Below are 11,983 nucleotides of genomic sequence, written 5' to 3'. Positions count from 1 at the left end.
CCTGTATGGAATATTGTTTGTCTTGATAGTTCTGACAATGTTTTATGGCTTAGTGCAACTGATCCTCTGCTGTGTGAAAGCCAGCAAGAAAAGCTTTAGCAAAGCAAGAAAACACACGGCAGAGTCTAGAATAATGATGTTACAAAAGTGTAAGCAGATTGAAAGAAAACATGAGAGGCTGCATGATGAAATAGAGGAACTCATGAGAATGTAAGTTTAAGGCTAAAGTGCTGGGTTCGTCCTGTGGAATCAGAAAAAATATCTGCCTTAAACTTTGATTATACGAGTTATAAGATGACATAACCGCTTTGTGGGGAATTGCTGGCTCTGTATAGTAGAACAGATAAGGGAAAGTGTTTGTTCTTTGTAACTCCTCTGCAACTGCTTCGCTCACCGCAGCCTTGAAGATAGCAGAAAAGAAAAAAAAAGTATGTACAACTCTGATTTCCAGGTGCAAGAAGGAGGTTTGTGAACTAACCTCGTCTCCCCCATGGTTCCCATCCTGATAACAGCAAAGCAGTATGAGCTAATGTTTGTTTGTAACTGCTTTTTCTAGCAAACTCCACTATATGATCATGTGAGTTGTAAGCGACTGTTAAAAAGTATATAAGCCTCCTGATTTTGCTCTTGGGGGGGGACCCCTTCCAAGTGCTTGGGAAATCCATGTCACTTTGGAGTCCCCCCTACAGCTGTAGTTTCATTTGACTAAAAGCTTCTGCTGACCTGACCCAAAAGTATGCTGTGTGTGTTTCCATGACAGCCTGGTCCCCCTAAAAAAGCACAGAGGCTTAGCAAGCAGTCTAGGACATGATTAATGTCTTCCACGGGCTTGATTAAACTCATGAATGCCATTAACCACATCTTAGACTGCTTAATAACGTGGCAATTAATGGCTTCCATGGACTTAATCCTCTGATCAAGCCTGGGAAAGTCATTAATTGCTGTTAACAAGCCATGGTTTAGTGTTATCTATAAATTTCTGGGGAGGGAGGGACGTCTGGGGCCCTTGGCCAAACAGAGGCGGGGGGGCACCGCTCTCTGCTGTGAAAATGGCACCTGACACCACGCTCAGACCACAAAATCGGGGGGGCAGCCCCTATTTGTGGAATACACTGACTTCCTGTTACTCCTTGTAACAGGCTCCACCTCCAAACAGCAGCTATGGCACCAGACTAAATCTGTCATTCATGCTCTGGCTTCTCAGAGTACCACTTTGCTACCTTGCCTATTATGCCCTGATTGTAAGTGATTATGAATTTGGAAGGCTGACCTCTGAATACCAGTTTTCACCAGATTGCTTCATTCTGCCCTGCTCAATATCAGGCCTCCATGGTCTGACTTGATTCCTGTCTTTACAAGGCATTACTCTTTGTACCCTGCTTTCCTAGTCTCTCTGTCTAGGATTTACTTTCCCTCTCTCTCTGATTCTCTAGGGCATCCTACTGTCTGCCCTTTTCAGGGTTCCCTCTTCCTCTGGCACTCTCTCAACTAAGTAATCCTTTCCTGGAACTTGAAGTCTCACACCAGCCTGCAGTTCAGCCTACTGACTGGTTACTCTTAGGTCTGGAATGATAGCCCCTTCCGACGGCATGAAGCCTGCCAAGTTTCAAGGAGATAGATACAGGGGTTTCAGGGAAACTGAACCTCAAAGTCTTGAAAGCAAAACTCATGTCACATATATGTGTTAAGCCACAGTGGGGTGAAAACTGCAGGCATGCTAGCCCCTGCTGAGGCCACAAAGCCTGCCAAGTTTCAAGGAGATAGGTGCAGGGGTTTGGGGGAAACTGCACCTCAAGCTGCAGACAAGCAAAACTCATGATATGGGTGACACTGTGTGTGTTAAGGCACAGCGGGGTGAAAGCTGCAGGCCTGCTAGCCCCTGCTGAGGCCATGAAGCCTGCCAGCTTTCAAGGAGATAAGCGTAGGGGTTCTGGGGCCCTGCACCTCTAGCTGCTGACAGGCAAACCTTATGATGTGGGTGCTTGTGCAACTGACTGTGTCTGTCTTAGGGCACAGGTGGGTGAAAACTGCAGGCCTCCTAGGCCCTGCTGCAGCCACGAAGCCTGCCAGCTGTCAAGGAGATAGGTGCAGGGGTTCTGGGGCCCTGCACCTCTGGCTGCTGACAGGCAAAACTGGAACATACAGCTCAATAACTGACACCAAGGCAGAAAGCAGGGCAGTTCAAACAATGCTGCCTTTGCTTATGCAGTTTTTCCATCCCTCCCCCAGAGCACTGGGTGCCAATGCTTCTGAAGGGACCTCAGGGAAGGATGACCGTCACTGGCCAGCTACACAGTCAATAATGAGAGCACTCCTTCCCTCTCCCTCTCCTTACTTTAGTTTCTGTTTCCCTGCAGACAAGTCCAGCTTGAGCTTCGAAACATTTTGAAATTGCCTCATTTTGTTTTGAGGCTGTTTCAAAGCTCTCTGTTTTGTTTTGATTTTGCTGTTTCAAGCTCGAAACTAGTCAAAACAGCATTGAAATGAAACTGCCGGTGAAATTTCTCACAGCCCTACTACACAGCTACCTCCATGGAGCTCTGCTCCTATAGATTACTGCAAGGCAGCATACCCCTAGACAGTTGCTTGCAGCTTTGTGGCTCCTGTCTTTATCTTCCCTTGGCTGCTTAGTTTCCTGAAGGTGACCCTACCTCGGCTGCCTGCAACAAATTGCTCTCTCATTCTTGAAGTAACAGGGATAAAGAGGGCTGCTACACTCCTATCTAATAGAAAAGAGGGAGGAAACATTGAAGAGTACATTTTGATCACTTTCTTGTAGTAAAGTTGATGAAGTGCCCCGAGATTGACAGGGGTGCATTTTTTCTATGTGATGTGAGACAAATTTGACAAAAGATGCAAGTTTTATGCAGTCATGTAAAAAAGGGCTGGATAGAAAAGTATTCCATATTTTTTGGCATTTCAATAGTTTTTACTGTTCTGCACCAAGACAAAACCAGGACCTTTCAGAACTTTTTGCAAAGTAAAATGTGTGAGTGGGACCAATCCCAGAACAACCAGTAGTGCAGTGCCTAGAGGCGACTCACCTGTGATGTAAAAGGCCCAGGGTAACTTGCTTCATTTGCTGTATTTGGAGCTGATCTGTGAACATAAGGCTCTTACCTGTGTCTCCTAGTAATTAAGTTATTGGCTTCCAGCCATTGAATCTTGTTATACTTTTGTCTGCTAGACTGAAGGCCCTTTGTTACCAACCTTCTAATTTATTTCCATGGAGAAACTGTGATTGTTTCACCTGCTAACCATATCATTGTTAAATTAGGGCAACTGAGTCCACAAGGTCTTTTCATGTATTACATTACTTAAATTATTTTAATGGATCTCCTCCATGGAATAGAGTCATACTTAGGCACCTAAGTCCACTTAGATTCCCAATAGGTAGAATAGAATCTGGCCCTAAACAGGGTATAATGGTAACATCTGTGCCAAACAGATGTGCTACAACCTCCTTCCAATGAATTACATTAGTCATTTTAGCCTCAACACCACACTGGGAACTCATGCTTTAACTAATTATCCACAACAACCCCCAAGTTCTTTTCAAAGTCACTGCTTTCCAAGATGGAGTCTTGTCCCTGTAACTGTGGTCATTGTGAGGTGAATCTCTCCATTTCTGCTGATGGAGCTGTTCCACTTTTTCTAGTACAATGAATATTTATACAGAGAGAGTGACTGTATGACAGTTATGGCACATACCTGAAATGTGGGAGACTTACATGCACCCTGCTGCTTCACATCCAGCAAACTTGAATCAGAGTCTTTTTCATCTCAGATAAGTGCTTTAAGCACATGGGCTATCATCTGTCTGGGGATAATATGCCCTCTCATTTTGACTGGAAATTCCATTCTAGGCTGAAGAAATCTTCCCAACAACAGCTGTGCTGAAACCAACCCTATCCTACAAGTTTCAATTCTGATAAATTGGCATGCTTCATGGGAGGGGGAACAAACTAATTAATTTCCAGCCAGCTGCAGTCATAACATTTTTTCTACTCCTGCAAGAGGAAGATGCAGGGATCCACTGGAGTCCAGCTGAAGAGCATGGAAAAAGGAAATGCTCTCTTTACAATCTTGTTCCTTCCCTGCCATGAGGGATACTCATTTAAGCTCTTGCTACATAATCCAGCATTGTCAGTTTATGATATCCTGGCATATGTGTGTTGGTCTCTCAAAGTTTCCCTAATGCCTCTGTAGCCAGGCACCGAAGAACTTCCCCAGGCAAGACGATTCTTCAGTGGTATAGAAATGCTTTCTTCATAATCAAAGGAAAATCCACGAGGAACACAGATTCCTTGCAGATCAAGTGCCATGCAGCTTTCTCCCTCATAGAGCTGTTAAAAGGGTCTGGTTGGGTGTTCTGTATTTGTCCATTGCTGACAATCATACTGTCACCAAAGCTTTTAGTGATCATGTGATTACCACCAGCACAGTGTTTATCAAGGGATACCATATTTTATATTTCATTCTTGTGCCTGCCTAATGCCTGTCCCTACCAAGACAGCAACTGAAATGAAACTACTGCTGAGGGAAGTGCTTGCTGGGTTCAGACAAAGATCTTGGCCTGCCACTTAAAGTGGAACTGGTGACACAGACAACTGGAATCAACAATATGCTTCTCCTCAGTCTTCCTTAGCCCAAAAGCTTTACTACCATACAATAAAGGAAACAATAAAGCAACTCCTGAACAGATCCTTCTCTGATGCTGGAACAAGGGACATGGCAAAGGAAATGGGAGGTTGTCTGAGGCTACCTATGATCACACCTAATGCAACAGCTCCACTTGGTCATCAGTGTAAATTATGTAAAGAACCACCATGGCACCAAAATGGCCCAGCTACTGAAAAGGAGGTTTGCTGTCACTGTTGCACATTCACTTCTATAGCAGCACTAAAACCTAGTTTTCCATAGCTCAATATTTGAGCCCATCCTGTCAAAACAGGTCACATTTCAGACTAGGAACACCAAATAGTCTCAAAGCAGTGAATACATTTATGAATACTGTGATCTGTTTTGTGATAGTTCATGATCAGCCCACGTTACAGGAGGAATAATCATTCTGTGCCAGGAGATAGCCCAGTTCCAACACAAAAAAAATCTTGTTCTCACAAACAAATCCAACAGAAAGTGCTTAGCAAAAAGCAGTTTACCATGGCCTAAGGAGACTTAACAGTTTTGCTTTAATCTGGTACAGATTTAAAGTCTACTGAGGTAAATGGATCCAAAGTCTTTTGGGACCAGGCCCTATATGACTAAACAGAGGTTGTGTCCTTACAATGTCAACTGTTCACACTTAAAATGCAGTACTGCATCTGAGAGTTAGGGAACAGAGAACCAAGATCAATGCTGTTACCCACTATGCTGCTGGGTTTTTGGTTGTAGCCGTGTTAGTCAAAGGACATAGGCAGGACAGGTTCTTTGAGTAGGTATGATATATTTTATTAGATTAACAGAGTAGTTGGAAAAAAGTTCTTAGTGAGTTTTTGGGTGCAATCACCCTTCTTCAGGCATAGGGAGTCTGCTGTTCTGAGACTACAAGGAATGAGAGAAGTTACAAGTGTGGCAGGATGTCAGTGAGAATGTAAATAGGCAGAAAGGGCAGAAAAGTATTGGCAACGGGGGATGACATGGTAGGGGACCTACAGATCGGTAGTCACCTGGGGGACAGTGATCACCAAATAATAGAATTCATCATAAGACATCAAGTGGGTAAGGTAACCAGTAGGGTGAAAGTGCTGGACTTTAGGAAAGCTGATTTCAATGAACTCAGGCAATTAGTCAAGGACGCACTGCAGAGTAGGAGTTTTGAAGAGATGGGAGCCCAGGACGGGTGGCTGTACCTTAAGGAAATGATCCTTCGGGCACAGAGGGAGACGATCCCGATGCGAGGAAGAAGAGGGAAAGGGGCCAGTACCCTCCAGTGGCCCATGCTGGGGCCAGGACCAGGACGGTCAAAAGGGCCAGGGGCCCACCGCGAGTGACTGAGCTGGAAAACTTGCTAAGAACTTTTTTTTCCAATTACTCAGTTGATCTAATAAAGTATATCACATCTATACAAAGAACCTTGCCAGCCGATACCCACAATGGCTTTACAAAGAAGGTATGTTGGAGACAGAGACAGACATATAACAACAGTGAACTGCAAAATTCTGAAAGGTTCCATTTGGATAAATATTCTAATTTCAGGTGCTTTGCTGAAAGCTTTCTCCATATCATTTTGGGTATGAGAAAAATGAGGGTGTGAGCTTCTGTCTGCAGAGGGAGAGGAATGTGACTTAAACAAGTAGAAGGGATTTTTTGAAAACAGATAGAAACTCTGGCCAACTGTTTGTCATATTTTATCCACACACACACACACACACACACACACACACACACACACACACACACACAGAGTCTCTCTGTCTGCAGCATATCTTCTTTATAATGCCATACACTGCGAGTGTGTGTGTGTGTGTGTGTGTGTGTGTAAAAATATCTCACTCTCCAAAACTTCATATGCACACACATTATACACGTTTATATTTTATGTGATTGCACTAGATACAACGGAAGCATTAGGATTTTTTATTATATAGTGCTTTTATCTGCTCTTTATTCACACCAATGTTCTGTGATCCCGTCTGACCTTATAAAGGTAGCTGTATCAGACCTACTCAGTATTTGGATGGGAGAAGGAAGAATTCCAAAGTGCAGCAGGAGAAGTAATGGCAATTTGTCATTCACCATTTCTATCAGTTCTGGATTAATTCTCCAACCTAGGACTAGATATCAGTGTGCTAGATATGCTATTATTCAAATAAGATATAAAGTAGAAGCCCTGAAAAACAGAAATCTTTCACATAGTTATGATCAAATTCTAAACTCTGCGCTTATATTTTGCTTACATGAAGTTTCAATTGGATTAAATATTTGTCTTTGTTTCCAAACCTGCAATTGCTATCTGTATGCAGCGCCGTGATAGTCATATTTCATAATAAAAGTGGCTATACTCCATAGTGGACAAAGCAATTTAGACATATACCAATAAAGCACTGAGCTGAAAACTTTTATCAGGCAAAATTCATACTGAAGTAACAACTTTGGTTGAGAAAGAATAGAATAATGAAGGGTTAGGGTAAGGCTTACCTTATACACTCCACTGATTCTGGACGAGATTTTAAATCCTGATCTTTGGCAGCCACTCCAAAATGAATGGGGAACAGTCCCCCAAGAATAATGTCTCCCTTCCTCTGTGCCAGTTGGTTTGGTCCATAGGCAGAGGTGTTCCAAAAAAATGCCAAGACAATCAAGCAGCAGCTATAAAAAGTCATCGTTCCTCTTTTCACCACCGGATTACAGGATGCGAAATTGAGAAAGACAACATAAAGACACAAGTGGATGGAATACCATCTGCCAGAGGTTTCCTTTTGCTACTGCAGCCCACTGTGGATGTGGGGTGCATGGCTGCTGGGAGATAAAAAACAAGATGGTGACCTTGATGCTTGTTTTTCTCTGGCTGTCTTCTCCATCGCAGATGAACAATTCAACAGTTACTGGTTCTTCAGAACCAAAGTGTTATGTGGAGCCCATTATTGAGAATTTCTGAAAAAGAAAGATACAAAGAGTGATCACAACTAAAAGAAAGAAGAATCATCCACTGCACTTGTGTGTGCTGCCTTTTATCTAAGAAACTCCAGTTACCCCACAATTTCATGCCTATTCCATTTTAGCTGTCACCACTCATCCCAGTATTTGCGCAATAGGATCGAATTTTAAGGATTTATCCTTGTTTGGCTACCGAAGAGTCCCACACCTGAAGATGTTACAAGCCTGCCCCTCCACACCAAGATGTTGCATCAATGTCTGAAGAAAATGTGGCATGCAGCAATGTGAAATGGGGAGCTGCACATCACTGGAAACTCTGTATCAATCTTAGCTAGACAAGTACAAAAATGCAAAACTGCACAGGTTGCAGACCTCCAAACAGTGGTTCTGTTTTGTCATATCCCCTTTTGAGATGCATTCTAAAACTTCCTCTGCTGCGTTGCCCATCATAATCTACCCCCACCATGGAAAGATGACCCTTAGACTACCACAAACTTTCTAGTTGGCACACTGCTTAGCAAATCTACATGAACATCTTTAATTTCTTAACAAGAACCATGGGCCCTGTTAGATGCCAAATTATGTGGGTTGCAAAAAAGTACCCGAAGTCCTGCCTGTCTTTACTTCACACTGGGCCATGTAGAACCGAGAATCAGCCCTACCTGATAAGAGCACATGGTGATTTTTGGGACAACAGAAGTGAAAGACTATTTCACTGGAGATAAAAGATAATGACAGAGCCAGTGTGAAATAAGGAAACTCATCCACTTATAGTAGAAAGCAGCAATGCAGCTCAAAGCAAATATTTCTACTACTAAAAAATATGACAAACATTTGCCCAGTTTCTCTCTTTAGAAAAAATCCCTTCTACTTGTTTAAGTCAGATTCCTCTTCCTCTGCAGACAGAAGCTCACACCCCTATTTCTCTCATACCCAAAATGATATGGAGAAAGCTTTCAGTAAAGCACCTGAAATGAGAATACTTCTCCAAATGGAACCTTTGAGGCTTTTGCAATTCACTGTTTATTTCCTTCCCAGTTTAGCTAATCTGGCAAGATGCTTTAACGGCTGCATCCTATTGGGAAGATAAATATAGCTCATCTGTACTCAGCAGGCTTCCTCTGTAGCAGATCAACAGGCCTATCAAGTAAAAAGGTAACTTGATTACAGTGTATAAAAATACCTACATGGGGAAAAGAAATTTGATAACAGAGGGCTCTCTAGCAGGAAAAGCCATAACAAGATCCAACTGCTGGAAACTGAAACTACATATTCAGGTATGAATAAAGTGCATACTTTAACAGTGAGGGTAATTAACCTTTGCAACAACTTACTAAAGGAGATGCTAGTTTTCCATCACTGGAAAATTTCAAATCAAAACTGGGAGGTTTTCTAAAAAGATGTGTTCTACTTCAAATGGAAGTTAATTCAAAGAAGCCTTAGGGCCTGCATTTAGGCAGGTCAGAATCACTGACCATCATTCATCCTGGGCTTATATTCTATTAATCTATATGTGTTATGTGATACATGCATTTGGAAGTAGCACATACATTCTTAGAACTGTCTCAAGAAATGGAAGATGGAGAGTCAGGACTAGAGTGTTTGCTCTCTAGACTTGTAATTGAGGCTACATGGGATTGCTGGGTTAAGGGGAGAAAAATGGGGTTCTCAATATACTTACTTTCCAAGTTACTCTTGTCTACATTGCGCCTTTTGTTTTCTCACTTTTTCCTCTAGATGTGAGCCCAGTGACCAAAACTGCCACTAGAAGGCAATGATACTCCACCATGATAGCGCTGATTATGTATTTTCCCCTTATGCATCCAGCTCAGGGGGATGCATTTGAACCCACTTCGCATATACTCTCTCATGTAGGCAGATTGTGCTCATTCTATTCCCCAAGAAAGAAGGCCTCTGTGCACTGAGGATGTGCTATCACTTCTGTCATAATGAAATTATAACTGAAGTCTATGCTAATGAAAGTGATTCACCCCAAAGAGGATTATATTTGATGACTCATTTTAAATGGTTCCAGACCTTCTTCTGCTGGCAGTAAGAATGATGACGCTTGCCTACCTGTCTGTTGACTGGAGAAGGTGTCCAGCTGGATTGATTATGGATATTTCATAGGAAAGCCATCTGCATTTAGCTCCAAGATAAACTTTGCTGGGTTCCATAGAATTGCAAATCTTTGTACTGATCATGTCATGTTTGGTCAAAGAGTTTAATTGGGATTATCCGTGTGCAGCCAGCTCTGCACCACTGCCATTAAACTCTTCTCCCTTTCTTCTCAATAGATGGTTGAATGGATTGGTGCTCAGGGAAACAGATGTCAATGTGTGCCAAAGACTTTCCCTCTTGCAGCCTGAGCCTCAGAGTAAATATCCTGGCTAGACTTTTTTCAGGTTGGCAGTTCCTCATCTAAAGTTAAACATTTCCGCAATCCCCTTACATGTATTGTAATGCATGAGTTATGATAATAATAAATGAATCATGAAGTTGTGTGGGCTTTTAGAAGAGGGAACCAAGATTTTCTCTTCTTCAAATTCTATTAATGCAAATTCTTTTCTGTGACCTCCCTTGTGGAGGAAACTGCATAGAAAATGGCTCTGGGCTTCTTCTATAAGGGTCTGGTCTATGTTCAAAGAACTTACATGGTCATTGAAGGCAAGGACTTTCACTTAATGGCCTTACTGTACAATCTATTCTTTGAACCTCCAGCTACCTCCAACCACAGCCAGGGAACATCTTTATACACTTGTGCTCAATACCTACCCTATTTTTCTCTCACTTAAGACAGCCAGTGGCAGGGCTCCCTACCTCCACTGGAGGCTGATAACCATCACTGGGGAAGCAATATAGCCCAGCTTTGTTCTGTGACCTGCCTTGGGTGCAAGATGAGAATCCCTTTATTAAGTGCTGAGCATGGTTATGTTATTGGCGCAGATCACCGATTCTCTTCCTATTTGCCCCTACTCTGGCAAGAGGGAGATTGTACCCTTTAGATTTCCAGAGGACTGGGCCGCAACCCCTTTTTTGCCTCCTTCAGAATCTGTTTTCTAGGTCCTTGGCTACACTTTCTTGGCACCTTTTCATTTTTGGTTGTGTGATACAAAGTCTTGCTAAATCCAGAGGCCTCTTGGTGATCCTTCTGGCACTGGCCATGGCAGTCATTTATAAATCCAGGAGAAGGAATTTTGACCAGGGAGAGAGACTCTGTGGCCATGAATTGTTTTCCTTGCCCTCATATATATATGCATCTGGATAGATGTATTGTTTTCCCGACTATAATCTGCTTTAGGAAATTATACCGGTTGATCCAAATAATTTTTCTGTGCCAATCTTAGTGAAATTTGTACAGCTTATAATAGTTTAGGCTCAAGATCCTGGTGAAAGAGATCACAACCTTACTGAGAAAAGTACTGGATTTCTGAAAGAGCAGGATCTGCTCCAATACAAGTCTGTTCTAGACAGTTCAGTGAAAACCCCTCAATTCAGTGTGCAGTCCCATAAGGAACACGCATGGGATAAATATAAATCCTAAAAATAGGAGAGTACACAAGTCAATGTCATGCCTTTATCTAGGGAACAGTTCAGGTTACCCTTTTTCAAAAGAACATAAATAGGGGTTCCAGGGTAAGTGGCAAAAAATGATGAGAGGCTTGGAAAGACTCATGCCGTTTAGTTTAGTACAGAGAGGCAGTATAGAGAAAATGTGATAAAAACACAAACATGAGGAATAGTAGAAATAGCTATCTCCTATTTAATTTCTTGTATTGTGAGAAGTAAAAAGAGGCAGCACATTTAGAATACCTTAAATTGCTGCCTTTGGAACTTACTGCTACAAGTTATCATTCAGACAAGAGCTGAAATGAGTTAAAAAAAGGATTAGGAAAGCATATAGATAAAGAAAACACAATGACATTAGAACAAAAATCTTTTTTTGTGGTTTTTTTTTCAGTGTAAACCAATTACAGATTTCCCTTCTAGGGTTTCTTGCATCTCTCTGACTAATTTGTAACTGGACACTACCAGGCACAGACATGGACAGATCCAGGATTTTGTAAAGGACAGTATGGGAACAGCCACTAATGCTGCAGGGGTGGTTGCACTCCCTGCTCCTAGCTCCCCTTTCCCACCAGGTGGGTATACCCTGCAGTGGGAGCAATGGGGGACTTTAAGTCCTCCGATCAGATAAGAATCTCTTCTTCCCCTTCTTGGTCCCCCACATCCCTTCCTCTGTGCGCTCAGTGACACGTCCCTCCCTTCCTTTCCCCTCTTTCTCTCCCTTGCCCACTGCTGCTTCCCCTGCCTCCAAAGAGTGGGAAGGCTCCAGAGGCCCTGCTGCAGCTGGGCCGGGCAGGGAGCTAGAATTGGCTGGGGA

The 11,983-nt window shown here is 42.7% G+C and overlaps 1 protein-coding gene across 1 annotated transcript in view; it reads right to left on the bottom strand.

Moving 5' to 3' along the window:
* The window catches only part of LOC102382107 (extracellular calcium-sensing receptor), a 130,539-nt gene extending 119,105 nt beyond the window's left edge, over positions 1 to 11,434 (bottom strand). The window contains 2 exon segments of the mRNA XM_014526523.2: positions 7,141 to 7,596; positions 11,413 to 11,434. Coding sequence (XP_014382009.2) covers positions 7,141 to 7,325 — 185 coding nt within the window. The 5' untranslated portion in view covers positions 7,326 to 7,596; positions 11,413 to 11,434.
* Between the last annotated feature and the right edge of the window lie 549 nt (positions 11,435 to 11,983).

Source organism: Alligator sinensis, unplaced genomic scaffold (assembly GCF_000455745.1).
Source record: "Alligator sinensis unplaced genomic scaffold, ASM45574v1 scaffold1194_1, whole genome shotgun sequence".
Taxonomy (NCBI): domain Eukaryota; kingdom Metazoa; phylum Chordata; order Crocodylia; family Alligatoridae; genus Alligator; species Alligator sinensis.
This window is presented reverse-complemented; position numbering and strand designations above follow the sequence as displayed.